This window comes from Mirounga leonina, unplaced genomic scaffold (genome assembly GCF_011800145.1).
Source record: "Mirounga leonina isolate KUSES-001 unplaced genomic scaffold, KU_Mleo_1.0 Mir_165, whole genome shotgun sequence".
Lineage (NCBI taxonomy): Eukaryota > Metazoa > Chordata > Mammalia > Carnivora > Phocidae > Mirounga > Mirounga leonina.
This window is the reverse complement of record NW_023270415.1, coordinates 62,528,554-62,555,327: the sequence shown is the minus strand read 5'-3', so window position 1 is coordinate 62,555,327 and position 26,774 is coordinate 62,528,554. Positions and strand designations below refer to the sequence as shown.

At 43.5% G+C, this 26,774-nt stretch overlaps 1 protein-coding gene across 1 annotated transcript; it reads right to left on the bottom strand.

Annotated features, from left to right (window-relative positions):
• On the bottom strand, positions 1–25,437 carry MAL2 (mal, T cell differentiation protein 2). Its single transcript, XM_035011811.1, has 4 exons — positions 25,250–25,437; positions 12,029–12,199; positions 5,096–5,251; positions 1–2,290 (listed from the first exon to the last, which is right to left on the bottom strand). The coding sequence occupies exons 1-4, from the start codon at positions 25,379–25,381 to the stop codon at positions 2,219–2,221; spliced, it is 531 nt and encodes a 176-aa protein (XP_034867702.1). The 5' UTR covers positions 25,382–25,437; the 3' UTR covers positions 1–2,218.
• Between the last annotated feature and the right edge of the window lie 1,337 nt (positions 25,438–26,774).

The window sequence follows — 26,774 nt, the reverse complement described above, 5'->3', positions numbered from 1 at the left end:
TCAAATGAATACTTTATTAGAGTCATAACACTTATAAAATAAATTTCTTTTCATCATGGAGTTACCAGATTTTAAAACCAACACTTTCTCATTTCTACAGCATATATAAAGAAATTTTCAAATGCTGTAATTTTTGTTCAAGTGCTTTGTCACTCAATTCACAAACCCAGAACACAATTAATCTACAAATATAAGTATTCACAGTCAGATGAGTTTTAGGCTTGGTTCTTAATGATCTAGAGGCAATCCATTTATAAAAGTGCCACTAAAGCCATTTCATGAAATCATTTAATTTAATGCCACCAAGCACAGACCTGTTATACTTTGGAAACAAAAATAAAACCTCACAACTAAATCTAGCAGACTAGATTCCAACTTGAATGAACTATACCAACTTGATTCCAACTTGAATGAACTATATATCCTTATGGCACATTTATGACTTTGTAATATACAATTCATAATACAGGTTTAAGTGTGTGGTATGAAGCTAGAAAAACCAAGGAAGTCAGATATTATAGAAAAGACAGGACATGAGTATAAAGTCTTAGACTGATTTCTTCTTGCCACATATTGAACCACGTCTTTATATCACAAACCAAACTCTGATAAGATTCTTCTTTCTAGGTGATTATTATATAAATAGCATCTGATCACTGAGCATTGATCATGTGACTCATTCGGGATTGTTCTACGTTCTATGACATCTAATAGCACAACTTAGGGCACTCTTAGGGGATGACTCAGCCAATGAAAGCAAAGGGCTGAAGGTTTTGGATGGTCAAAGCCCTCTTTTCCCAGAGGAAGCCCGCCTGGGGCGGGAGATAAGTATCCTGCTTGGACATTGTAGTGGGAGCTGGAACCTAACTCTCACTTGTTCTCCCATTCAAGCCATTTTTTGGCACCTTTCCACAACCAGGGTCTCTAGCCAGATGCATTAAAATATTTTTTGTGCAATTCAGCCAGAGACAAGTTTGTAGGATGGGCTGTTGTTACCAATGCGAAACAATGGCGCTATTATTAAAACATGTAAGAAGCTTCAACTCTAAGTTATATCTAATACTCTATTCAAAGTTAACTGAGAAAGTAACGTGAAATGATTAGAAGTAAAAAGTTAACTCTTCAGGGAAGCTCTATTTGGCAAAGCCTCATATATCCACACACAAATATTCATATGTTCATGCACAGGACAAACAGCTGTATTCTGAAGCATAAATAAATCCAAAGTAAGACATAAGTAGCTAGATACCAGTTCCAGTAGTGGTGAATGGTCTCTGGGGATTTCATTTTAAGGATGCCGGATGAGAGGTTTGCTCAGTTGGTAAGAGACCCTTAGTTTGATTAAGCAACTAAGATTTACTTCATAAATTACTTTTTCCTGTACCCAACACTCTGCTTGAATTAGCCTGAAAAACTATCCACCACTTCAGGGGTAAGTACTTGACCATCAACACAAAGGCAACGTGATTATTGCATAATGAGGCTAAATATTATATGACTTCTCTCGTTTTATACCCTTCAGGATCAGTTCAATAAAATACGTAAAATATAACTAAGGTGTTACACCAGAGGTTGTAAAACTAACCTACAGCCCACAGGCCAAATCCAGCCTGCTTCCTGTCTTCCTGAATAAAGTTTTATTGGGACACAGGCTCACTCGTTCATTTGCATATTGCCTATGGCTGCTTTCACAAAGTAACAGCAGGGTTGAATTGTTGCAACAGAGACCGTATGGCCCACAAAGCCTAAAATATTTACCATCTGGACCTTTATAGAAAAAGGGTGCCAATCTCTGTTTTACATTAAAACAGTTCAGGGGGGAAGGCTATTTAAAACATAGTTTGTTTTTGCTTTTCATTTTTTGTTTTTTACGGAAATTTCAGTTACCTATTAAAATTAAGGTTTAAGTGACTCAGCAATTAAACAAAAGAGATACCCCTTTTTCATGAGCAATATCTGTATACTTTATGGATATAAAGGAAAATTTTCCTTAAAAAAGAGACAGATGTAAAATTAAAGGCCATTTCTCTATTTAACATCATAATAAAATTAAAATTCCATCTATGAAATGAACCAAAACTTGTACTTAAATTCTCTCCATATACTAAACAAGTTTCTTTTGGAATGTTGTTCTATCTGGACAAAATGGTATCCAAATTGATCAGACACATAAAGTTGAGAAATGAAACCAACACAGACCGTTAGTTTCTAAGGAGTGTTACGGTCGCCATCTTCGTAAAGCCAGACCCAAACTGCAACCATAACAAGCTGTTGTCACAAAGGCAAAAATCTAAGAAAAAGGAAACAAAAGCTCATCAGATTTACAACACTGACTTTAAGAAAACACTCATTCTAAGGACCAACTATCTGAGCACTGATCAACCTACCTAAAGATACTTCAACACTTATGAAAATGGTTTATAGTCCTCTTTTTGATGATGTGTACTCCTGTTTTACCCCCTCATATCATTAACCCTTCTTTTAAACATTCTGGCCCCTCATAATTTTCTCATTTGTGGATAGCCTTAGGTTGAACATTTGTTCACATGCTGGACTCACTTGTTAAACATTTATGAAACCCCCAACACGATATTCAAAAATTCATTACGAGGTGTCTATTCATACCGTGATTTCACAGCCAAGAAAAGTGCAAGTATCAGAACTTGAGGATGTATCAAATCCTTCCTGTGACAGTGGAAAGCGACTTTAGAAGTAAACAAAGTAAAGCCGCAGAAATGAATCAACAGATTGGCATGGGAGATAGTTCTGAAACCTGCACTCAACTCTGAATTACCGTCCTTACTATTTGACAAGGATTTCTTTAGCACCAACTATGTGTCCATCAGTACATTTGGTGCATATAAACAAATAGTAGATAGTGTCCTCACCTTTGGGAATTCATGATCCATAGAAAACTATAAGACAAAGCAATTAAGTATGGTAAAACATTATGATTTAGTGCAGGGATCCTTTACCAGAAAACTCTAGCTCTGAGAAGGATTATCGGATTCACCTATAGACCATGACCATTCTCTAACTGCCAGTCTGCTATTCATTCTCCTCAGCCTTCTTCTGCTGGTTGTCTCTTTGATACATCTCTAATCTAGACATTGTCTGCTGAATGAGAAAGACCACTTCTGATATCTATTATTAGTGAAAATGAATTTTCCTCTCTCAGGTATACTAAAATAAAAAGTAAAGTAAGGGACTCAATGTAATGTCACAAAAGAATGTCTCATATATTTAGGTATTATTAAAACTCAGAAATTAAAGATTCACTTCTGCGGGAGTGTATGGATGAGATGGTACATAATGTAGAACTGAAAGTATGTTGAGGTTTCCCAAGGCAGTTTCACTTAGGCAGAGAGAAAGGGAAGGATAACAGGGACAAAGTCATAGAAAAGGGTCAGCCAGAACAGAACCACACCACAGAGAACACTGAAAACTGGGCTCTCAGGACAAAGGAACGTTAGTGAGAAATTAATGACATCCACCATCCACTAAGTACTTTAGCATCTACTACTCTTCTGAAAGTGGGATCTTAGGGCAACTATAAATAGGCCAATTTGGTGCTACTTCAAGGATCTGAGAGGTAATGAGAATATAGCCTGCACCACTAAAAAGGAGGGCATTGAAGTAGTAAAGGAAAATCCAACGAGAATTGAGGACTCATAGGAAGGACACTTGGTAGGAAAAAAGTCAATTCCAAGTCCCTGAACTTTTCTTCGCTTCATAAAATTGGTAAAACCAGTGGTTTTCTAACTGTGGTCTCTGGATACTAAGGATCCCATAGCAGTGCCTCAGAGATGAGGTGGACAGAGGTGGCTTCGGGAGAAGGATGGACGGGCATCATTCAAGACCCTTTTCTCCCACTCCAACTAGAGCATACGTGCTCTTGCTGTCTGTATTTATTGGGTTTTCAGTAAGATTTCATTAAGTAAAACAGTTTTACTTCCCATAAAAGAAAGTATAAAAATCACTGATCTAAACTCTAAGCCTGTAGAAGCTGGAACCAGCTTCCTTTCTGTTGCAATCCACATATAGTCTAATTCATTGTAGACACTCAATGAATTCTGACAAATCCTAACAGAGGCTTGGGAACCTGATGATAGTAGGTCTTAAAATCATCGCACCTCCACCCTTCAAAACCCAGACTCTAGACCTGTGCTGTCCAATATGAGAGCCACCAGCCGCATGTGGCTATTTAAATTTAAATGTAAATTAATTAAAATGAATGAATTAATGGATTAATTAGTAGCCACCATATTGAATCATGCATATATGGGATATTTCTATCATTTTAGAAAGTGCTGGTGGACAACACTGCTCCAGAAAGATTTTAATGGCTATATGGGGGAGTCCTGGGCTGTTTATATATACTATCTACATAAAATAGTAAAACATTAGGGTCACTAACTTGCTATATAGCCATATTAAATATCAACACATTTTAGGGAATGATTTGGATTTCTAACACTTTCAAAATTGTAAAAACAGAAATAGTGTAGTATTTCTTCAAATTACCTATGTCAGTAGAAAACAAGAAACTCACTCAAGTATATGAATTAAGGAAGACTAAAAAATTCCCTAAAAATGTCCCCATGGAATGCATTTCATCTGTAAGTCATCTATTGTCATGGCGGGAATATTTACCCCCCTTACCCCCCTGGACTCTCCTCAGGGGCAAGAGCTGTACGTGGTTCATCCCTGTCCCCAACACCCCACCAGTTTCCGCCCTCATGGTAGGTTCTCTAAGTACTCACTGAATTAAAATGAATTACAAGTAGGTACGGACCAGTGAAGAACAAATCTCCCTTACCATGTCTGCAGTTAGAGGAAGCAAAAAGCACAATGAATTCTTTCTACAAAATAGGCTTTGATGTGCCAGGCCAGCCGCAACCACCGGCTGGCTGTCCTTGGTGTCTGTGCTTCAGTGTTGGGGTCCACAACACCAGGGGGAAGGGCGGAACTTTGCCCAGGTCTACGTGTAATGCTAACGGCTACTGTTAGAGAAAGCGATGGCTGCCCAAGGAGTTTCTGGGAGACCGCGACAGTGGGGGAGGGGGGCTGGTCACCTGGACTCATGGACACTCACTGTGGCTGCTACATTTATGTTATACTGGTTATCACTCAAGAGCGGTGACACAGTCATGGTCGTATTGCAGCGCAGATCATGCAGGGATGTGGTTGCCGCTTCCAGGAGAAAGGCTCCGAAGTAGAAGACAAACACTATAAAATGGTACACAAAATCCTGAAAGAGGAAGGAAAAAAAAAAAAAAGACCTACAATTAAAAGTAATACTTTTATTTTCTGTTCCTAATTTCAACTCATGAGGTCTAGGTTCAGGAAGGTTAGAACACTTAATCAAACAATCTTTAACCATCTTCACCATTTACTCTGGCTGCCTGAACAATGTCAAGCTATTAGAATCCAAATGAAAACCAACTGAACTGCTGTAATCGGCATAGTGGCAAAACTAATGTCCTGAATTTTATAATATAATATATAATTTCATACACCTTATTATAGTTATTGGATAAAAATCATATTATTGTAGTATATTATATAGTTATATAATAATATACATACACACCTTTTATAATTAAGTCTTTTATTTCTGAGCAATTATTATTTCCATCCGTTAGACTGTCACCCCATACACTGAAGAATGCAGAAGACCTACAACATCTAAGAATTCAATACCATATCTCCTGATATTCTAAAAAAGCAAATTATATATCATATACTTCAACAAAAAGTATAGGACCTCTCAAACAAAACTTAGTTGTCATAAGGTGATTTCATACGTTGCTGGGATTCTGAAGCAGTAACTCTACTGGAATTCACACTGTCTTACACGAACTGATATCCATCAACACACTGTTGTGTATTTTTGTCAACAGCTCCCAGATACCTGGTACTTTACATTCATTGTCATTCATCCTTACAACCACTATTTACTGTACCCATTTTATAAACAAGGATTTTTTAAAAAATTAAATGTTCTAAAGCCATACAAACATAACCTTTTGAAAGGAGAACTCAAACCCACATAGGGCTGTCTGGTTCCAAAGTCCGCTTTCTTTCTTCTATCAAACTGTTATTGATACAGCAACATTACAGAGAAAGAACAGTGCACTGCCTTTGTAAAGGCCCATTCAGCAAACAAAACTGATGGTGAGAATTGTTCTTACTCTGCCTAGAATAATAAGGAAAAGTTAACTCACCAGGAGTGGGGATTACAAAGGTACACACTAAAAATGTGTTCTACTTAACACCTCTAACGTAGAAGCTGACTCACCAGTGCCTTCAAAAGATTGAAGAACTGTGTTATACACTGATCGTGTGTCTAATCGATAGCAGAAATGCTCAAACCCATGTTGCTATGCAACAGATGTTAACTGATGAAGCTCAAAGCCCAAACATCCCTACTTTTAGGGATTAAAAGGAATAGAGCTAGATCTCAATTAGTAATTAAGATTGAGAGAAAAAAATGTTTGAGATCATAGGCGCTCACCTAACTTACTGAGGCAGACCCTCGGAAGTGGCTCATGTGACGTTAGAAGGGGCGGGAAAAATCTGGTGACATGGCCGCAACTCTTGGTAAGACGAGGCTCTCACGCTCTTCACCAGCCTCAGCTCATGCCACCCTTCCATCTCTCTGAGCATCAGCCACTGTGACCTCGTTTTGGTGCTAGGACGTACTCTGTTTCAAGGCCGATGCTCTTTACTCGCAGTATTGTGTGGCTGAAAAAGACTCTTCCCACCACCAATTACAGCCTGCACCTCCCCCCACCCACCATCAACTTTCCAGTCCTGCTGCTTTTGACTTCTTCCTCCTTTTCAGTAGTAATCAGAACTGATGTGCGGTTAAGGCTTCCCTGTCCAATCCTTTTCCTTCATCTTTTATGGGTGTTGTCATCCAATAAACGTCTTCTATTCCTAACTCTGTCTGACTTGGGCGAGGCTATCCAGCTATCCCTATCATCCTAGGGTCATATGTATCCTAAGGTGTTGGAGGAAAAGAACTGAATTCATGGCCACCCTGGCGAGCAAATCACTATGCAGGCTCCTGGACTTTAGAGTCAGGCAGGTAACCTGCAGTGGGGAGTTACACGTCTTTGTAAAGCAGCTCCTCATGTTCTACTGGGCCCTTGCACATCCGTAATCACGTTCTGCACACAGTCCCTTTTAAAAAAGAACCTGACATTCAGCTGTGAGGAGTCTAGTTAGCGGACAGCTTTGGCTTCGGTGGATTGGGGATCTGCCGAGGCCACATTGCTCCTGGCAGTCCCCAGCTAATGATGGTACAGTGGGGATACTGGTGCCTGGACACTTTTGCCTAAAACAAGACTCTTAAGGCAAAGACTGTGCTCCTGAGCTTCTCATTAATTTAGGCAAGACCGTCGATCTGCATCCCACTCTAGGACTTTTCTGTTTTACCCCATTTCCTTCCCCATCACCTTTTACAGGTGTTATCTCTCCCCCTCCCCCTCAAAAAAAGTCTCTTGCACTTTTTCCTTTTTTTTTTTTTCCCTAGAGACAGCATGAGCAGGGGGGAGGGACAGAGGGAGAGGGGGAAAGAGAGAATCTTAAGCAGGCTCCAAGCTTAGCATGGAGCCCGACTTGGGGCTCGATCTCATGACCCTGAGATCCTGACCTGAGCTGAAATCAAGAGTCAGATGCTTAACCACCCCAGCCACCCAGGCACCCCAGAATCTCTTGTACTTTTAAATTCATCTTATAGTCTGCTTCCCAGTGGACCTGACATGATAGATATGCTCTTCTAGTATCCTGAACACTCCCTGCTTGGCCATTAACATCATTTTGACTAATGTGTCAATTGTATAATTATTTTTTTTAAAGATTTTATTTATTTATTTGAGAGAGAAAACATGAGCAGAGGGGAGCGGCAGAAGGAGAGGGAGCAGACTCCCTGCTGAGCAGGGAGCCGACGTGGGGCTCCATCCCAGGACCCTGAGATCATGACCTGAGCTGACGGCAGACACTTAACCGGGCCACCCAGGCATCCCTGTGTAATTATTTCTCTACTGACACCATCTACTACAACAAACTCTGAGGGCCACTACAGGCCTGTCTTGTTCACCACTGTATTTCCAGGGCCTGCTACAGGGCCAGGTACATATCAGGTACTCTGTCAAGACTCCCCACCACAGGAGAGCCACATCCACATTTATATTTGGCCATGCTGGACATCTCATTCCGATTCCTGCTATGTGTGCAATGTGTGTAAGAAGGCCTTCCACAGATTTTTGCTCGTTGTTTTGGACAAGGCACATTGTTTATGCAAAACCAGTGGTTCTCAGAGGTAAGCATGCCTCAGAATCATCTGAAAAGCTTGTTACAGCACAGACTGCTGCGTCCCACCTTCTGAGTTTCTGACTCAGGATGTCCGGGGGTGGGGCCTGAGAATCTGCCCGTCTAACAGGTTGCCAGGTGCAGCCGCTGCCATTGGCCAGGGACCACCCTTGTGAACCACCTGTCCTGAGTGCTTGGCACCTCCCCATCAGCAGATGGCCCCAGCCCCTTTCCGAGTCTCCTTTGTATACTCCTGCTCTTCCGCCAGACTTCCCGATAGTCACACCGCCCAGAGTGCGGCCCGCTTGTCTTCACTTTTTGCTCAGGTAAACAACCTTAAGCAGAGTGTGATTTTTTTTTCCCCCCCAGCAACAAATGACTATCCCCCATATTCTTATCTTAAGCCTAGGTTTGCTCCTTAGGTCAAATTTTTACTAAATAGTTAAAAAAAAAAAAAAGCTACATTGTAAATAGGGGGATCCTGGTTTCCACAACAACAGCACGAAAGAGGGACAAAAGCCACACCGAGCTTTATCTTCCTCAACCATAAAAATGAGAACAGTAATAGTCTCCGATAAGGAACTGTCATAAAGATCAAATAAGTAAAGGAATGGCGGGACAGAAAATATAGCTCAGGACATTCACAGTATTAAGTGATGTCCATAACAGGCAAATGCATGCCACCTACTTTGGGGGAATAAAGTGAAGCATGTTTAATTGTACAGGACTTTTTTTTTTTTTGGTAGCTCTTATTTTTCTAAAATATATCTTGCCTTCATACCCCACCTCTCCAAAAATGGAAAATAAGTATGGTATCTCTTAGAGTTAGGCAAAATGGTATTTCCTCAAAAAAAAAAAAAAATACAGAAAAACCATCTCAAAAATCAAAACCTGCTTCTTTCCTCAAATTAGAATAGGGCAAGTTTTTAGCATTTAATATATGTTATTATATATATTACATATTATATTTTTATTTCATCACTTACACCAAAGTTAGAAAGCTTGGGAAAAAATACTGAAGATTTCTACCACCACAAATGTTAATTCAGCCTCATGATCAACAAAAGCTAGAAGCTATGAGTATTTTAGTTAATATCGCACAACAAATACTTTTAGAAAATAAATTCTTCATCAAAACGCATTCTTGCTTCCTTCATGCACTGTATACAGGTAACATTAAACTGTTATCACAAGGGGAAACATTTTTTGCACAGTTAACGTCTAACAATTCCAGAATGCAGCAATTAAAGATGGTTACCATCTGGTGATGACGCCACGGTATGCATGGCTCAGAAAGTTTTCTGGCTGAGAGTATACACGATACATCACAAAACCCACCAAAAGCAACTCTGGTCAGAAATGACTGATGATGTGGAAAATCACAAAAGGAGAGGGGGAAAAAAAAAAAAAAGGAGTCCATTCTCAATATGGCAAGCGTTTAAGTCAACTCCGTAAAGGCATGAGTTGGCTCTTGGAAAGTATGTCCACCGTGACGAGGCTGTGCTGTGTGTTGTGTGGGGCCACCACCATTTCCTCCCTCAGTACGAGTGGACCGTCCCAGCTAAAGAACCCCAGGATGAACTCTCTGCAGGAGACCTCTGCCACACACTGGCTGCTCTTTACAATTTCAGTTGCCCCTTTCGTAAAGTGGTTTAATTAAAAAATAACAACAACAACACATTCTTACATTTTATTGTCTGAACAACAAATATAATGTTACAGATCAGGGGGGAACCTAACAAATTTATAAGGATATTAATGATGTACTCAATCTCAGAAATTAGACTCAATATAAACAAAAGAAAAAAAGATGGTATGAACATATGCCTAATAAAGGAGCGATGTTGGGAAAATATTTAAACATTGGTACAACATGTGCATCAACCATTAGAAGCAATGCTGGGCCATGCAGGACCCTGGAGACTCACTAGTTAGTAACCCTTTAGTGGCTGGGCTACTAGGAAGTCCAGGAAGGTCCCAGAGGAAGGGCCAAGGTGGCGGGGAGCACAGCACTTGGGAAGAGGTAGCAGGTTGGGGCAATGACTATGTATGAACTAGTCCTGAAGGCTATATGGTACACACTGGCCAAATACCATCTCTGAGCTTAATATCTAAAGAGCCTGGTGGTGCCTACCGACATCAGGTGATGATTCATTCATTCATACATGATTGTGGGAAAGCCAGGCATTTAGAAAGAGGAGATTAAGCAATCTATCTGAAACTTATATAGAGATTTCTGATCTTCATCACTTGACCAATTATTTAGAAATATTTTCTTATCGTTAATGAGAAAGCAAGGCAAAAATGTAGGAACACACTGCATCAGCACCCTAAGAAACAGAAGGACTTCCTGTGTGTGTGTCTGTGGAAATAATTTTTTACCTTAAGTTTTTATTTAAATTCCAGTTAGTTAACATACAGTGTAATATTAGTTTCAGATATACAATCTAGTGACTGAACAAAAGGACTTTCAAAGTTACAAACTGCAAGACGTGGCATACTTCAGGAATTATGATGATTACGGATCATACGCTGTAAATCAGACACAAAGCTGATGAGCACTTTAGAATGCATTAATTCCAGGTAGTTACTATTATTACCATTTAACAGAGGAAGAAATCGGAAGTCATAGAGGTTCAATACTTTGGCCAAGGCTACACAGTTATTAAACAAACCAGACCTAACTTCAAAGCCTGTGCAAGATTATAACCCTTGCCCCATACTTCCTCCTTAACTTTACACTAACCATCTGCCCCTGGGCTGGTTTAATGGGCAACCACATCCACTAGACTTCACTGCTGATAACATCTGGGATGATGGTTCTCCTTACACTCTGTAACTAAGAACATTTTTAAAGATGCCTAACATCCTTCCTAAAGCTGGTGAATACAATGTTACCATACCCGAAAAGAACAACATAAGCCTGACTAAAGGGCTGATTTAAGTTTCTAACCATCAACTGATTGAAACATAACAGAGGTTCTTCAGGAACTTCATTAAAGCGCTGTAACAGAGGTTCTTCACGAACTTCATCAAAGCACTGTCTGCCACAGATTGGAATTCAAGCTCCACTGGCCATTCCGAAATAGTCTCAGAGATCGAATAACCATAAGCATGAAAGAGGCCCCCTATATTATATGGGAAAAGGGAAAGTAAGTTGATCCAATTTAATGGCATCATAATTTTTAAAATTATGTTGATTATAAATTCATTTCTTAAAATTATCAATTTTTACTAATTTAGGGCAGGAATTAAAAATAAACTATCCCCTTTTCTAAGTATTTAGAGAATAGAGTATATAGCTACTGGTTTTCTGAAAAGAATGTATGTATTTAATATTTGAAGCAGAAATCAATGGAAAATTTCAAGATCTATGTCACAGCATCCATCTCCCAAAGGCACCTCTTCGATAGTTCCATAACTGTCATGCAATTCATTTGTTGCATGAAATAAAAGGGTCTTTGAGTAAAGGTCATCTAATTCACAAAGGAGTAACAGAAAGATGGCTCGGCTCTATTGACAGAAATTTCACAAGCTGGGAGCCTGCTGTCCAGCAACGCGGCCACATGGCAGCACAGGGGACCGGGACTCAGACCTTTCCTCTCTCCCTAGAGGCAACAGAGAGAACAGGGGACCACGCATTTCAAGACAGAGTAAGATATTTAAATGTTTCTCGCATTTTCCTGAAATAGACCTAAAAATCCCTTACCAGGAAGTTCCAGTTGGCATCAATCTGAGTCACCATGCCAGAGAGGAACACGCCCAGGAAGAGGAGGGAAAAGATAAAAGCCGTCACAGACACGAACATGACCCATCCTTGTAGCAGAGGTAGAGGAACGTTGGAGGAGGCGACCAAAATCCAGACGAGTCCCCCGAACAGCTGCAGGAAGGAAGAAAGATGTCAAGGTTGTGGGCAACAGAAGTGAACATGCTCACACCCCTGCCTCTTACCCTTGGTTTCTCCCCAGCCCCCTGCACACATTCCCGCCACCCCGCCCACTGCCTTTCCTCTGTCCTCACGCGGGACACCAGCTTCCCCACCCGGCGCAAGGCCAGCGCTTCGGCTCCCAGGTCTGACCCAGAGCCACACCTGTCTCTGCACCTGCCTCCGAGGTGGACTCTCATCCTCAGCCCGTGAACAGAAACAGAATTCTTTCATTACCTAAAAGCATTTTCCTTTGACCCTGTTGCCTTTCTAACAATTTCCTTTTCAGTCAACCATTTCTCCAAATTCATCTTTGCTCGGTCCCCACCTTCTATCCGTGAGCTTGGACTCTTCAAACCACTGGCTTCTGCCCTCACCGCTTCTCAGAGAGTTTATCAGCAAGGATCAGCCATATCTTTCTGACCTGTCACTTCTAATGGCCATGTGCTTGTCCTTATCACGGCCTATTTTCACATGTGAGGTTACTGCCTCTCTGTCTAATAGCCACAGCTGCTGTACATGGTAGTCAACACAACCTACCTGATTTATTGGTACTCCTCTGCATGCTGGGCATGGGAATCAGTACTTTGGATATTCACAGATCTAATGTGCAGTAAACATTTACTGCCTGTCAGGTGCTGTTCTGGGAGCTGGGAATAAGATAGTAAACAAGCTACACTTGGTCTCTGCCATCACAGAATTCACAGTCCCTTACAGGAAAGAGGCTATTTTTTTTTAAATTTTATTTTTAATTTTTTTTAAAGATTTATTTATTTATTTACTTATTTATTTGGAGAGAGCAAGTGAGGGAAAGGGCAGAGAGGGAGAGAGAGAGTGTCTCTCAAGCAGACTCCACACTGAGTGCAGAGTCTGAGGCGGGGCTCAATCTCACCACCCTGAGGTCATGACCTGAGCCAAAATCAAGAGATGCTTAACCAACTGAGCCACCCCGATGCCCCAAGAAAGAGACAATTAAGCAAGTGAGTAAAATAATGCTTCATACATGTCACAATTGGGCAAATACTGGGCACTGCAGGTTCACAGATGGAGGGCTCTAAAATTCCAGAGCTGGAAACTCAGGAAACACTCCCTGGAAGCAACGACCCAAGGGACAAAGCTAGGGAGTTTAGCGGCAGGAAGAGAAGGCTGTCCCGGGGCAGGAGGCCAGCCCTGAGCGGATCTGGTAGAGCTGAGGGGCAGGGCTCAGCACGACGGGAGCAGCAGCTACCACGTGGGGGGGGGGGGCAGCCAGAGGTGAGAGCTGGAGGCTGAGCTGAAAGGCCCTGCAGGTCCGCTCAAGGAGATGAGCTTCTCCCAAGGGCAATGGGAGGCCATAGAACCCCTGAGCAGGAACTAGCATGACCCAATTTGTATTCAAAAGCTTTTCTCTGGCCGGAAAGTAATGGATGCAGGGCTGAGGGACCACAGAGGAAACTGGTACAGCCACAGAGCACAGCCCAGACTGGAGCAAGGAGCACAGAGGAGAGTGAATGGACTGGACAGAAGCTGAGAAGTGGTGGCAGGTGGTGACTGATCAGACAGGGGACATGACAACAAAAGAACAGATAAGGAAGAAACCCAGATTCCTGGCTTGGGCAACTAGGAGTGAGGGAGAAATCACAGGAGGAGGAACAATTACGGGGAGAGACGGTCAGTTTTACGAATGTAACCAAAGCAGTCTCCTCTAAGCTACCACTAAAGTGATGGAGGCTACACATCCTTTGCATGGCATTCCATAACCGGTCTTTCTCAGCCTTTGTCTCTTGCCACGAAGCCCCTCACATTTTACATTAAAGAAAAAAAATCCACAGTCCAAAGACAAAGTGCTTTTGCTTCTGAGTAGCCTGACGTATGCTGGCCCTGAATGTCATTCCCTCCCCATGTGTATTTGAGAAACCAGAAGAGTACACCACCCCAAAAATCTTTCCTGACTTCCACCCCATGCTCAGGTGTCCCCTCTGTGCCCTGGGCAAGCTCCCTATGTGGATATGTTACACTGATGAGAAACACTATCGTTGGATGGCCTGGCTCCCAGTCCAACTGCACTAGGAGACCTTCTGGGCCGCCAGCCACCTTACAGGCCTCTGCACCTAAGCCATTTATCCACGGACAGAATGATCTCTTCCTATCAGTCAGGCACTAGGCTAGAGTTGGCGGTCCAAAAGCCTAGGCTACAGCTACATACCTGTCCTGAAGATACCTAGAGGTAAGTGGGAATCAACCCCAGGCCCCCCACCCCTGACCACACACACACACACACACACACACACACACAGGTCACACTGCAGAAACATGCCCACCTGGCATGCAGAAGGCTCGCCAATATTTGATTAGTAAATAAACTCCAAGTGTCCAAGAACAGCTAGAACTCTACGTATTAAAAACCAATAACCATGTGTATCTTGCTTCTTAAATATCGAGATAATAGCCAAATTGCACAAACGGCTAAAAGTTAAAATCACAAGTTCTAATTCTAAACAAAGGCCAGTCATATAATCCATTACCACTTTGAAAAACATTTTTGAAGGCATAATAAATTATCACTTGAGTATAACTGCAGCACCAATCTAATCAATTCATAACTGGGGTAGCTGGTATACCTGAGTCCTAATTTCAAATAAAACAAAAAAGATCAGAAAAATTAACAATCAACCCACAAAGTTTTATGAAATAAGTCTAAGTCATGAATATTAATGCATATTTAAAAATTTTAGCCACAACCTTATTAGTAGCTATGGAAGAAATAACGTTCCTGGTAAAAAGATTTTCTACTCTTTCATACTGTTTACTAAATATTTGAAGGTGATAAGATCTTCAGATCTTTCCTTTTTTTTTTTTTTCCAGCATCATCTTCCTGGTAACCTTTTCTTACTCTCCCACTACAAATAACTTACGTTACTTTAAATACTATTTAAAAAATATACGTTGCTATTCAATTATCTGTTAATTAAAGAGTCGTTTATTGAGAACCAAGGTGCAAGTACACAGGGAAATAAAGATCAACTGGCCATGTTTATTAGGGGCAGGCGGATTCAGATAGAAAAGCATAATTATAGGACATAGGGATTATGATAAATTGACTCTCTGAAGAAGGGCTATATGATCCCCTGAAATTAAAGAGAGCATTTAATAAACTCCGACTGGACCTCAAACTGGAAGGCCTCAAATCTACCGCCAGGCACTGCAGAAGAATAGTCAGGGGGAAAAAAAAAAAAAAAGGCGAGTTTCTGTCTCCAGGAGCTCTAGATTAGGGAGAAATAGACACCATCAAATCTGATTCAGGAGCAGATTGTGGTGAGTGCTATAAAAAGAGCCCCACACAGCGTGCTCCGTGAGACTGGGAGAGGAGAGAAGAAATATCGTGGGAGGCGTGCAGAGAGGGAGGCAGGGGAGGCAGGTTTTGAAGCAGGCTTTCAAGGAAGACCAGGGCTTTGACAGCAGATGCTGGTATGAAACAGTACAAACGAACCATTCTGGTCACACCCAAAAGTACAGCCCTTCCAACAGCTCAAAGGCTCGGAAAGGAAACAGAATGCTTATATGACCAGAGAACAGATTCACCTCCTCACCTGTGGCGTGTGCGCTGTGTGGGAAGGGGGCCGAGGCGGGAGGACGGTGTATGAGTGCCCCCCCCCCCATATCAGCAACCCCCACCCCACGCCATCCCTGGCTCCGTGAGGCTGTGGGATCCAGACGGAAGTCCTGCTCACCGCAGCAGCTTTGGGAGGTGCCAGAGGGACGGGTCAGAGAAGAGGAGGGAGGCCACCAGGGAGACCCGCCTTCCTCCCTGCAAGACTGTCATGCTGGGCGAGGGGGTCACTGGGGCTTTGACATGGTTCTTTCTTCCTTGCTCTAGGATTTCCTTCTGTCAAAAGCTACTTTTTCTCCCTGAGCTTCCCAACTTGGCTCCAACTTCAAAAATGGATCTTTTAACAACACTACCACTGTCCACATTATTACATTCACTTCAGCTAATTCCGGGCATTACTAAGCGGAGAGCATTTCCCAGCCATACTGTAATTATCAGCATCCTAGTTTAGTACAGGTGACTCTGGAGAGAGCCTTGTTTTCTGAGCCCCAAAATGGTTAAAATCTGAGGGAGAAGAGCTGATAAAAGACTGTAGCAACTGCACGGTACACACACTGGGAAGAGCGGTGGAATGCCATGTCTGCCCATGTTTTCTCCTCTTGGATCTGAATCCACATTCCGACCTCCTGTCTATCACTGCCTTCCATCACTCTCCAGTGCCCTAAAAAGTCCGGTAATTACATATCAAACCCCCCCAATGCACCCCATTTTGACATTTCTTTCAGGAATAAGCTGGGGCTCATGCCTCTGAACCTCAAGCTCTACCAAAAAGCTGACCAGACTCCCAGGTCTGTTGCAAAGGCCAACGTTTCCTAGAAGTAGGTGTCAGCCTTCCCCTGTGACTCAGTTCCCCCTTACCCTCTGAGCTGAAATTCAGGTGTACCTGGCAGACACCTGGAGTACTCAAGTATGTGCGGAGCTGCAGTTATTCAATGCTACTCTGTCCTAAAACCACAGATCTCCTCTGCAGCTTTACCATATGTTTATCACCTTGGCTTGGCTCCTGCAGCCCGCAGGGCGTGACTGAATCGAAGCCTTCCCATAAGAAAGCCGTGGAAGTTTTCCTCCACACACCACACTGAACTGAACCCTCCGAGTTGGACTTAAAATGTGTTTTCACTAGGAACCGCGGACTGGTGAGAGCCCGTAGCCCCGCGGGAAAAGGTGGTGTTGAGCCAGAAGCAACTCTTGCAATATCTGCTGCTCAGGTGGCAGATTTCTCAACTTGTCTCCTGTCTGGATGGCCTTCCGTCTCTAAAGGACTCGTTTTGCAAATACCCTTTTGTCTTTGCCAATGTCATTTGTTTCCTACTAGCATGCTTTTAAAACATGCCCTCCAACATCTTAGCTAACAATCTGCAAACCCATCTGACACCTTCATCTTAGTATACCCTTATTACTGCACTAACGAAGTAAACAGGCCAGTGCCTACTCTGACCTATTTTTAGTCAATGTTTGGAAGGAGAACAGGCAAAGGTAAGTGAACCTGAAGGTATGAAGGACTGGTTAGACTACCCCTAAGGAGAAATACTTCATTATTTAGAACTTCCTGTATATAACATATAACCCTTTCTTTCCAATTTTCCTGCTATTTATAGTTCGAGCATTTCATCACTGTAGCAGTGAGAATGAACCAACCAGCAAGCCTAGAGAGAAAAACAATGTCTCTTATTCTGGTTTATAGAGTGAGCTTGAGTGAGAGGTTGAAGCTGATGAGGATAATAGAAATATTAGCTAGCATTTATCAAATGCTTATGCTCCAAGAACTGCTCTAAGGGTTTCATTTGTACCAATTTAATCCACACAAACACTGAGAGATAATTACTATTATTATTCCCATTTTACAGATCAGTGGAAGTAGACAGCCATTAATAACTTGCCCTAAGTTACACAGTTAATAACCGTTAGAAGTGGGGCTTGAACTTGGCAACTGGCTTCCAGAGCCTGCGCTCTTGACATTAGGCTGTTGTGCCTCCCTCAAAGGTTAGTGTTCATTCTAAAGCAGGGTTTCTTCCTTTTGCTGTGGACTGGCTTGCTGGAGGTGGGGGGGGGGGGGTTGGTTCCCTATCGAGAGAGAGAGAGAGAATGGGTGCACGCACATGAACAGTGGGGAGAGGCAGAGGGAGAGGGAGAGGGAGAAGCAGACTCCCCGCTGAGCAGGGAGCCCGATGCGGGGCTCGATCCCAGGACCCTGGGATCATGACCTGAGCCGAAGGCAGATGCTTAACTGACAGAGCCACCCAGGCGCCCTCCAAGATTTTTTTTTTAACTGGGCACATACTTCGGTCAACACATACGACTTAGAGATGTGTTTCCAAGGCAGCCCATAAATGTGTAAATTCATTCACCGCGTGACTGTAGTCAAGTGGTAACAGTACTGAGATACTGCTGTTGCCTCTCCAAGCTCACCTTCTTCCCAGCTCCACTACTTTCCCAGCTACCCTAGCCTGGCACTCCAGCCTCTCGTCCCTTATCCCCTGCACACGAGTCCATCACGCTAGTCCATGCTTCTGCCTAGCATGCTGCCACCTAAATTTTCTCTGGGTAACTAAACTCTGGTAGTAGGTCTTCCAGAAAGACTTCCCTGGCTGGATGCCATCCCTCAGTGCTTCCATGGTTATTGATGTGTGTATCTTCTGTAGCACTTACAACTACTGGTTTGAAATCACAGGTGCATCTGGCTGTTTTGCCCACTGGATTGTGAGGTCAGATCAGCAGCATTGCCTTAAACATCACTCTATGCTCAGAACCCACGACAATGCTTTCTCCAGCAGAGGTTCAATTGCATTCTCCTTGAAATGAATGAAAACCAACCAGTGTTTGTAATGAATGGTTCTAGAAGAAAATGCTCCAGAAGTACAGCTTGAGATGCTCAGAACACACTGCTGTCTGGAGCCTAGCTCATTCCCTGGTACATGGTGGGTGTTCGAAAATAGGCATGAAGACTAGTGAAGCAAGAACACGTACCTCTCAATTTTTAAGTTATTATTGGCAACACCCACCACCGAGTACAGGATCTCAGGAGGCGGAGATGGAAAGTTATGGGGAAGTTGGCAGCTTTTGCCAGTCTAGCTCATGACACCCCATTTTCAATCTTCGGGCCCCAAATTTGTTCAGTTCACCTATTCTACTGCAATTGCTGCTGGAACGCTTGACCAGGGTAGTGTCCATCTCACGGTTTACCCGCCCCCCGCCTGCTCCCTCCATCAATCCCCATCTGTCCTCTCCCCATGAGGGCTTCCATCCAAACTGGTCCTGGTCCTGGACTAGCCCTGGTAAGTACAAGCCAGCAAGGTGTTTTTGTTTGTTTTAAATCAGAAAAAGGAAAACAAGACAAGTTCTGGGAAGCAATGAGAACTAACAGATATAGAAGGGGCCTCTGTACAAAACTTACTAATGCAAAAGAAGTTTTACTTTTTAGACTCACATTTGAAAGTTTAAAAAAATATGTTTGAGCATGCTAAAAAGAATTTGGTACTACAGTTTTTTTTGTTTTGTTTTTTCCTCCCCATCTGACCCAAACCTCCATTTTGTTTCTTAAATAGCCGGTGCTAACCCTAAAATGGAAAGCACATCTTATAGGGGAGAAATATGTACTGGCCCCTTTTTATTCTTACTTCTAATTGCCCTTGATTTTTAAAAATCCTCTTTTCATGTTTGTGGGCAACTAGTTATCACCTAGGTTAAAAATGCCCATGCAGGCCAATGCCTTGACATCAGCAGGAACCCTACAAATCATTGCCTCTTTTCTTCCTTTTCACCTCCCTCCTTCTAGAAGCTATTATACAAAAGTTAAGAATGTCATATACGGTGACTCTTTCATATAAAAGAGGACATAGGAAATTCAGATCAGACTGCAGATCCCTGGAGAAGAATCATGACATTTTAAAAAGTTGCTCAGGACATCTACTCCAAAGCTGCCCTTCTCCACCCCAGCCAGTTTCTCTAGAAAATTTTCACGCACTGTCCAGTTCGTCCTGCAGATCCAACAGCATCTGTTAGGTATCACGCATACAGGATAAGGTGTACACCAGCCTGGTTCCCGTCCTTTGTCGTTACACAGTCTTTCCTATTCGGATTTATCAACTCAAATATGCCATGTTCACCGCGCCTACTACCAGCTACAATGTTTCTATAGGGTTCTGCAAAACCAATCTCCTCTCCTTGACCTTTTCCTCTGAAGCTCAAAGTCAAGACGTTCAGGAACCTGATTTAAAGTTTTCTGTATTGCCATGCTTCATGTTTCGTACAGGGCTGCCAGTCAGGGGCAAACAATTGCTGAAAATAATTTTTGGCAGGGGCATCAATTTATTTTCTCTTATGAAATTTTAAGGACTCTTTACACATGGCTGGAGATTTTTAACCCAGAAGTAAAGGGGAAATCTTGCTTACAGAATGAAAACCCTTTTAGAGAGGGAAACCTATCCACAGAGAGCTCCTCCTACCACTGCCAACATACAATGTCCCTGTGCAACTCAGATTCTATTTTCTGGGCAAGAAAAGGAAACTCTATACATCTGACCATTTATATGTTAGTCCAATGTCAAAGCTCTGGGTTGAAAATAACCTGAAATCCCTTCCACAGATTGCTCCACATGACTGCACATGCCTGCTCCAGAGCCCCTCCCTCCCCATCATCCTCTCGTTAACATTTGTTTTTCTGGCATAATTCCTCTGAGTTACATCTTATATTTAAGTCTGGCCTAGTATCATTTCAGGACACGCCAAACTTTGCGTACTTGGTTGACCTTCTAAACGTCAAACCTGTCTCTCTTCTTCTCTACTTCTTTCATTTGTCAAGTTGTCATTATCCCTCATTCAAACCACTGAAATAAGCCCCTGAGCTGATCTCTGCCTTCAATCTGTTTTAGAGCCAAGCCTCACTACTCAAAGATTTCTAAAACACAAGTATGATGGCGAATGCCCCTGACCTTCAGCAGCTCCCCATCCTATGCCTTGGCCTACCATTTCTCAGCACATCACAGCTCAGGCCCTACCTGCTCTTTCTCCTTCTGCCACCTTCCCACAAGTTATGTAAAAAACCAAAACAAACTAACAACCGCTAGAACCTTCATGCCATGGTGTGTCTCGTCTCTAGGGTTTACACATGCCCTTGTTTCTACCTGGAATTTTCTTCCCCACTTTTTGTGTCTATTGAATGTGTACTCATCATTTAAGACTAAACTCAAATGTCACCATCCCATTCAAGCTGTCTTTCCTGGACTCCTCAGTGGCAGACATGCTCTACCCTGTTTTTCTTTTTTCTTTTTTTTTTTTTTTTAAGATTTTATTTGAGAGAGAGAGAGAGAGAGAGATTGTGCTCGCAAGCCAGTGAGCACGAGTGGGGGGAGGGGGAGAAGGACAAGCGGACTCCCTACTGAGCGGGGAGCCCAAAGTTGGGCTCCATCCCAGGACCCAGAGATCATGACCTGAACCAAAGTCAGATGCTTAATCGGTTGAGCCACCCAGGCACCCCTCTACCCTGTTTTTCAATAGTACTTTTCATGAACCAATTTTATCATTTCAAATACAGCATTATAATTCTTTCTTGACTTTATACTTCACAATATAGGAATTTCTTTTAAGGGTAGGAGCTATCCTATTTTCAGGGTATAAAATAAGGCCCGATACATAGCAGATTCTTAACTATTTCTTGAATAACTGAAAATTACTGGGACATCCACAACACTGCAGGTTGAAGCATGTGAATACGAGTCCTAGAATATCTCCCATAAAGAAAAACACTAATGAAGATCTTGGGGAACGTGGGCAGTTTCCCAAACACCGAAACCATGAAACACACTGAATTCAATATATTGACCTTTATTCTTTTCCATGTTTAATACTGTTACATCTAATCTTTCTTGTGCATTATACAAGGTAAGCTGAGGACAGGGACCCAAAATATCTTATTCAGCCCAATAGTACAGATGCTCCGATGTCATTTTCTTATGAACAGACCTGCCTGGAAAACACTTTAGCTGTAGTTCACTTTCCATACTTCTATCTTTCTTCCTCGAATGGTAGTTATTTTTACACATACCATCTCAACTAGGTTATATGTTCTTTCAGGTGATGAAAGATCTAAACATCTTTTTTTCCCGCAAGAGTGCCTTGCACACAGTAGGTATTCAATAAATATCCGACAAATGACTTAGAAAACAGTAATTCAGGAAACCCTGAGAGAATTTGAAAATGTAACTTTGAAGGTGATGTTTTCCCTCCTAAACTAAAAGGCTTTGCATTGCAAAAATAACCTAGTATTAAGGTCTTCATGGCAAGCATAGCTCGGTGCAAAAACTGAGGGGCTGACAACCTACACATCTGGAAGTGGAACACACCTATCTCAAAAAAGCACACCATGCATGTGTGGTTGCAATCTTCTCTACCTACAGAGCTAGTGCTATAAATTGCCTTACCTGGTGCTGTTAGGGGGGTGCTGTTTGCATCTTTGGAATTGTCTCTCAACAAGTGGCTTATACTTGAGAGATTATGAATGGGTATGGTAAGGGGGATTGAGATTGAATTCTTTACGTAAAACTTGAAAAAAAATACGCTGAAGTATAGTTGACATACAATGTTATATTAGTTTCAGGTGTACAACATAGGGACTCGACAATTCTATACATTACTCAGTGCTCACCACAGTGAGTATACCCACCATCTGTGAGACTGAATTTTCTGAGCAAGTTTGATCTCTGCTCTCTTATAATATAATCCAATATCTTCTTCTTTATCTTCAATAAAGAAATAGGGGGCAGGGGAGAGGAAACAGAATAGAATAAATCACTTCCACTTTTTCCCCTCAGAATTAGGCAGCATTTCCAACAGTGTGACAAGACCATGGATGGTCCTTGAGACAGTATTTGATTTGACGGCACATGGATGAGACTTCTTTGTATATATGGGCATATAATCCAATATCTCTAAGCGGGGGGAAGGGTAAGAGCCAAGAAGGAGCTATAGTTTGGCTCCAATGAGGTCTGTTGTTTCTCTGAGGTCACCAGTTTCATTGGACGATTTCGGTTCTTTTATTTCTGCGGGGATGGGTTGGGGAGGAGGGAGGATGATATTCAAGTAAAGAGGTAAGGGAGGCCTAGATTTTAACCTATCACATATGTTTGGCCATAACAAGGGAAAAGTAAACTGACATGGCTTTTGGAAGTGATGCTATTCTATGTAGGTAAGGGTCCGAGACATGTTTCTGGAGTAAGAAGCCAGACGATGTGAAGAGATAAGAGGAAAGTCTGGCTACTTCTGTGAGCCTAGGTCCCTACTAGAATGGCGAGGGGTAGAAGCTCTTGCACAGGGAGAAAATTCATATTTGCACTATTGCTGTCTTGTCCACAGGGCCCTGATAAAGGCCGCTCTCAGTCCCAGCCATGACTGTACCCCAGAACCTCTGGGGAGCTTTTAGAAGAACCGGGCTGACTCTGGGCACCCCCCCGAGATTCTGATTTAATTAGTCTGGGCCAGTCACCGTATTTTTTAAAGCTGCCCAAGTAATTAAGTACAGCAGAGTTGAGAACTAACTACTGGGCCAGACAAAGAAATATGGGGGCAGGGAAGAGGAAACAAAATAGAATAAATCACTTCCACTTTTTCCCCTCAGAATTAGGCAGCGTTTCCAACAGTGTGACAAGACCATGGACGGTCCTTGAGACAGTATTTGATTTGACGGCACATGGATGAGACCTCTTTGTATATATGTCCATATATCCATACAGGTACCCTTACATATCTTTATACATGCATATGTAAATGTGTAAGTATATATTTGAGTAAATATTAGAAAAATACCCCCAGTATATCAAATTTGAGGATTCATGTGTACTATTGTTTAGGATGAGGCTTAAAGTAGGTACTAAAGTTTAGGAAGGGAATCGAAGTGAACATTCTGTAAATTCTAGTACAGGTGGAATGCGGATTTGGCACAAACTTGTAAAAGAGGTATGCAAACTACTGGAGTTTGAGGAACACGGAACTAAAGCAGCCCAGAACTTATACAAGCTTTCTCCCCAGATCCTACTGTTCTAAGCGCATCTCCCCCACACACAACAGAGCCTGGGCCCAGTGCCATTCTCTCCCTACTCTTCTCACATGGATGCCTGCGCCTCATCCCAAGCATTCAGATGCTTCTGAACTGGGCTCAGACTCAAACCAGCCTCTTCCAGCCTCGCCATCACGATCCGATTACTGATGTCGTAGCCTGTAACTCACTTGTCTCCTTTTTCAGATTCCAATCTGAGCTAAACTTAACTTAGCAGGCCTTCGCCACCTTGGCATAATAGAGCAGAAAACCAATGCTCACAAGGCGTTCCAGCCCCACAAGCACAAAAGTGAAACTGAAGCGACCAAATCGAGGTTATGCAAACTCAAAGGAACAGGTGAGGGAAGGGAGACGAGAACTCCTAGCCAACCAAACAACAGCCTGCAGGAAGGGCAGGGACTTGCTAACACTGCACTCTGGATTTGCCATTCTCAGAGCGTGATGCAACCTCGAGTTGCCCAATTTATGTTTGCACATTTCCCCTAGTCCACAGCGAGTTCCAAAAGCTTCCAACTCCATAAAATTGCATTTAAAAAGTTTAAGTCTCTAGCCCAATAAGGTTGCAGGGTGGCCAGGTGACCTCACCTTCACCCAATTTAAAGTGTGTGAGAAGATGTGGAGCTGCACAGGTCCACTAGGAAGCCAGAAGGTTCACAGGTAGGCAGCGAGGAACTTGACAACCACGTTTCTACCTTTCCTCTGCCACTCTAGCACCCACTGGATTAGAAACTGCCAAGGGCACGGTTCATGCTTGACCTTTTCCCCTGCCCTGCCTCCTAAGCCCTGCTCCTCTCCCCAATCCAAAGGGCACAAATAAAGACAAGGGGGGTGGGGGGAGAAGGCCCAGGTCTTAAGCCCACCTTCTCTTCCTGGCACCTCCCGCCTCGGCTTTTCACATCGTGGCAGCCTCCAGGTCACTCAATCATCGGCTGGCTACACCTTTGCACCACCCAACAAAATGGCAGGTTAGCAACAGGCGAGACCGAGAGCGCCTGCTCTAGCTCTAGCCAAGCGCGGCCCCTGGCCAAGCCGCCGGTGGTCTCTGGCGGTGCCCCAGGCCGAAACGCCCTTCCCCTCTCAAAGTCCCCAAGCCTGGGCCCCGCCGGGCCGTCTGCTCGCTCTCTCGGGGCGACTTCTGTCCCCAGCGGGGGAACAGGTGCCAGCGTAACAGGTGCCAGGCGAGTGGGCCCGGGTGCGGGCTGCGCTAGGCAGGGAGAGGGCAGGACCCCGGGAGGGGCGCAGGTAAAGGCCACGTCGAGGGGAAGGGAGCTGGGGCGCGCGCAGAGGGAGGCAGCCCGGGGAACAAGGATGCCGCTACCCTTCCTCGCTCCCCGGGTGCGACCGTCGCCGAGGCTGCCCCACTTACAATCTCCAGGCAGACGAAGGCACCCGAGTAGGTCCGCAGGATGTCCGGGCCGGCGGGCAGAGTGATCCGGGGCGCCGGGAAGGACACGGCGGGATTCGGGGGCGGCGGGACTGGCGCTCCGCCGGCCGACATGCTGCCGCTGCCGCTCTGCGTCTCCGCGCGCCGCCGCCGCCTCCCTCCGCCCGCCGCCGCCGCCCGGGCTCCCGCCGCCGCCGCCGCCGCCTGGGTCCGCGGGGTCCGGGCGCGCCGCGCGGGAGGGGGCGTGGCCGCGCTGTCTTGAGCCGCGCGGGGCCCCGCCCCGTCACGTGGGTCCAGGTGAGCGCGCCGCGGCGGCCCAGGCGCCCGCGCCTGTCACGTGCACAGGTGCTGCGGCCACCTGGCGCGGTCCTTCCTCCCCCGCTCCGCTCGCCCCTCCGCGGGCCGGCGCCCTGCTCTTTGTTTCTTCTATCCCCCTTCTTAGTTTCCACCTGTTCTCTTCCACCTGCCCTCCCCAGCCCCCCCAGCTCTCACAACTTCCCTACCCCACTTTCCTCAATTTAACTACAAGATAGGTCTTGAAGTTGTGACTCGGAAGGTAAAATCAAGGTTACCAGTCACACCTAAAAAGTGGAGCGGATCTGCTTTAAATGGGACTCTAGTGGGATTTTTAAAAATACCACTAGGACAGAGTCAGATGGCTCAGCTCCAGTGGCAGTGGATGCTGGACAGCCAGCTGGCTTCTTTGTGCGCCGGTGGTGTGCTCATCTGTGAAATGGGGGTAAGGGTATTCACCTCGTGTGATTGCCCAGATTACATTAACATGAAAAGAGTTTAGCGCATGGGAAGCGCCCCTTTAATGGCGGCTAATATGATGACTCCTATTTTTTTGAATTTTTACACACACACATATCATGCTCTTGTGTACACATGATGTTGCATAGGCTATATTTTCCGCATAAAACTTTAATTATTGATTTTACCGGTCTGAAACTTATGAATTGTTGTTGTCTCTTAAACACTTAAATGGACTTTTTAAAGAAAGGATGCTATGTATAGTTTAGATTCCCTGCCCCAGTTTATCCCCATTTTATCTTTGATTTTAATGTCAACATTTTTTAAGTGAAATAAAGGATATGAGATTAATCTTCTCAAAGATCAGCTGAATAAAAACGAGAGTACACACACAAGCATACACAGGTAGAATTGGAAAAAAATATTGGCTAACATCATCAGGCATTCTCCAAGTGCAATACTGATCTTTTCTGTCAGTACTAGCCTTTAAGGGACTGTGTAGAGCTCCATGCATTGGTCAGCAGATTTTAGTCATTCTACTTCTTTATTATTTTAATAAGTGAAACTCATAGGTGTGACAGGATTAGGGCAAAAACCACAAAACAGGGTGTGGGTGAAACCTTTTGTATATTCCTCCTATTAGTCATCACTTTCTGATATTTAATATTTAATTAAATTAAATTAATTAACATTAACATTAATAGTTAGAAATAACTAATCCCATTATTTAATGGGAAATTTAAAGTTTTCTGCA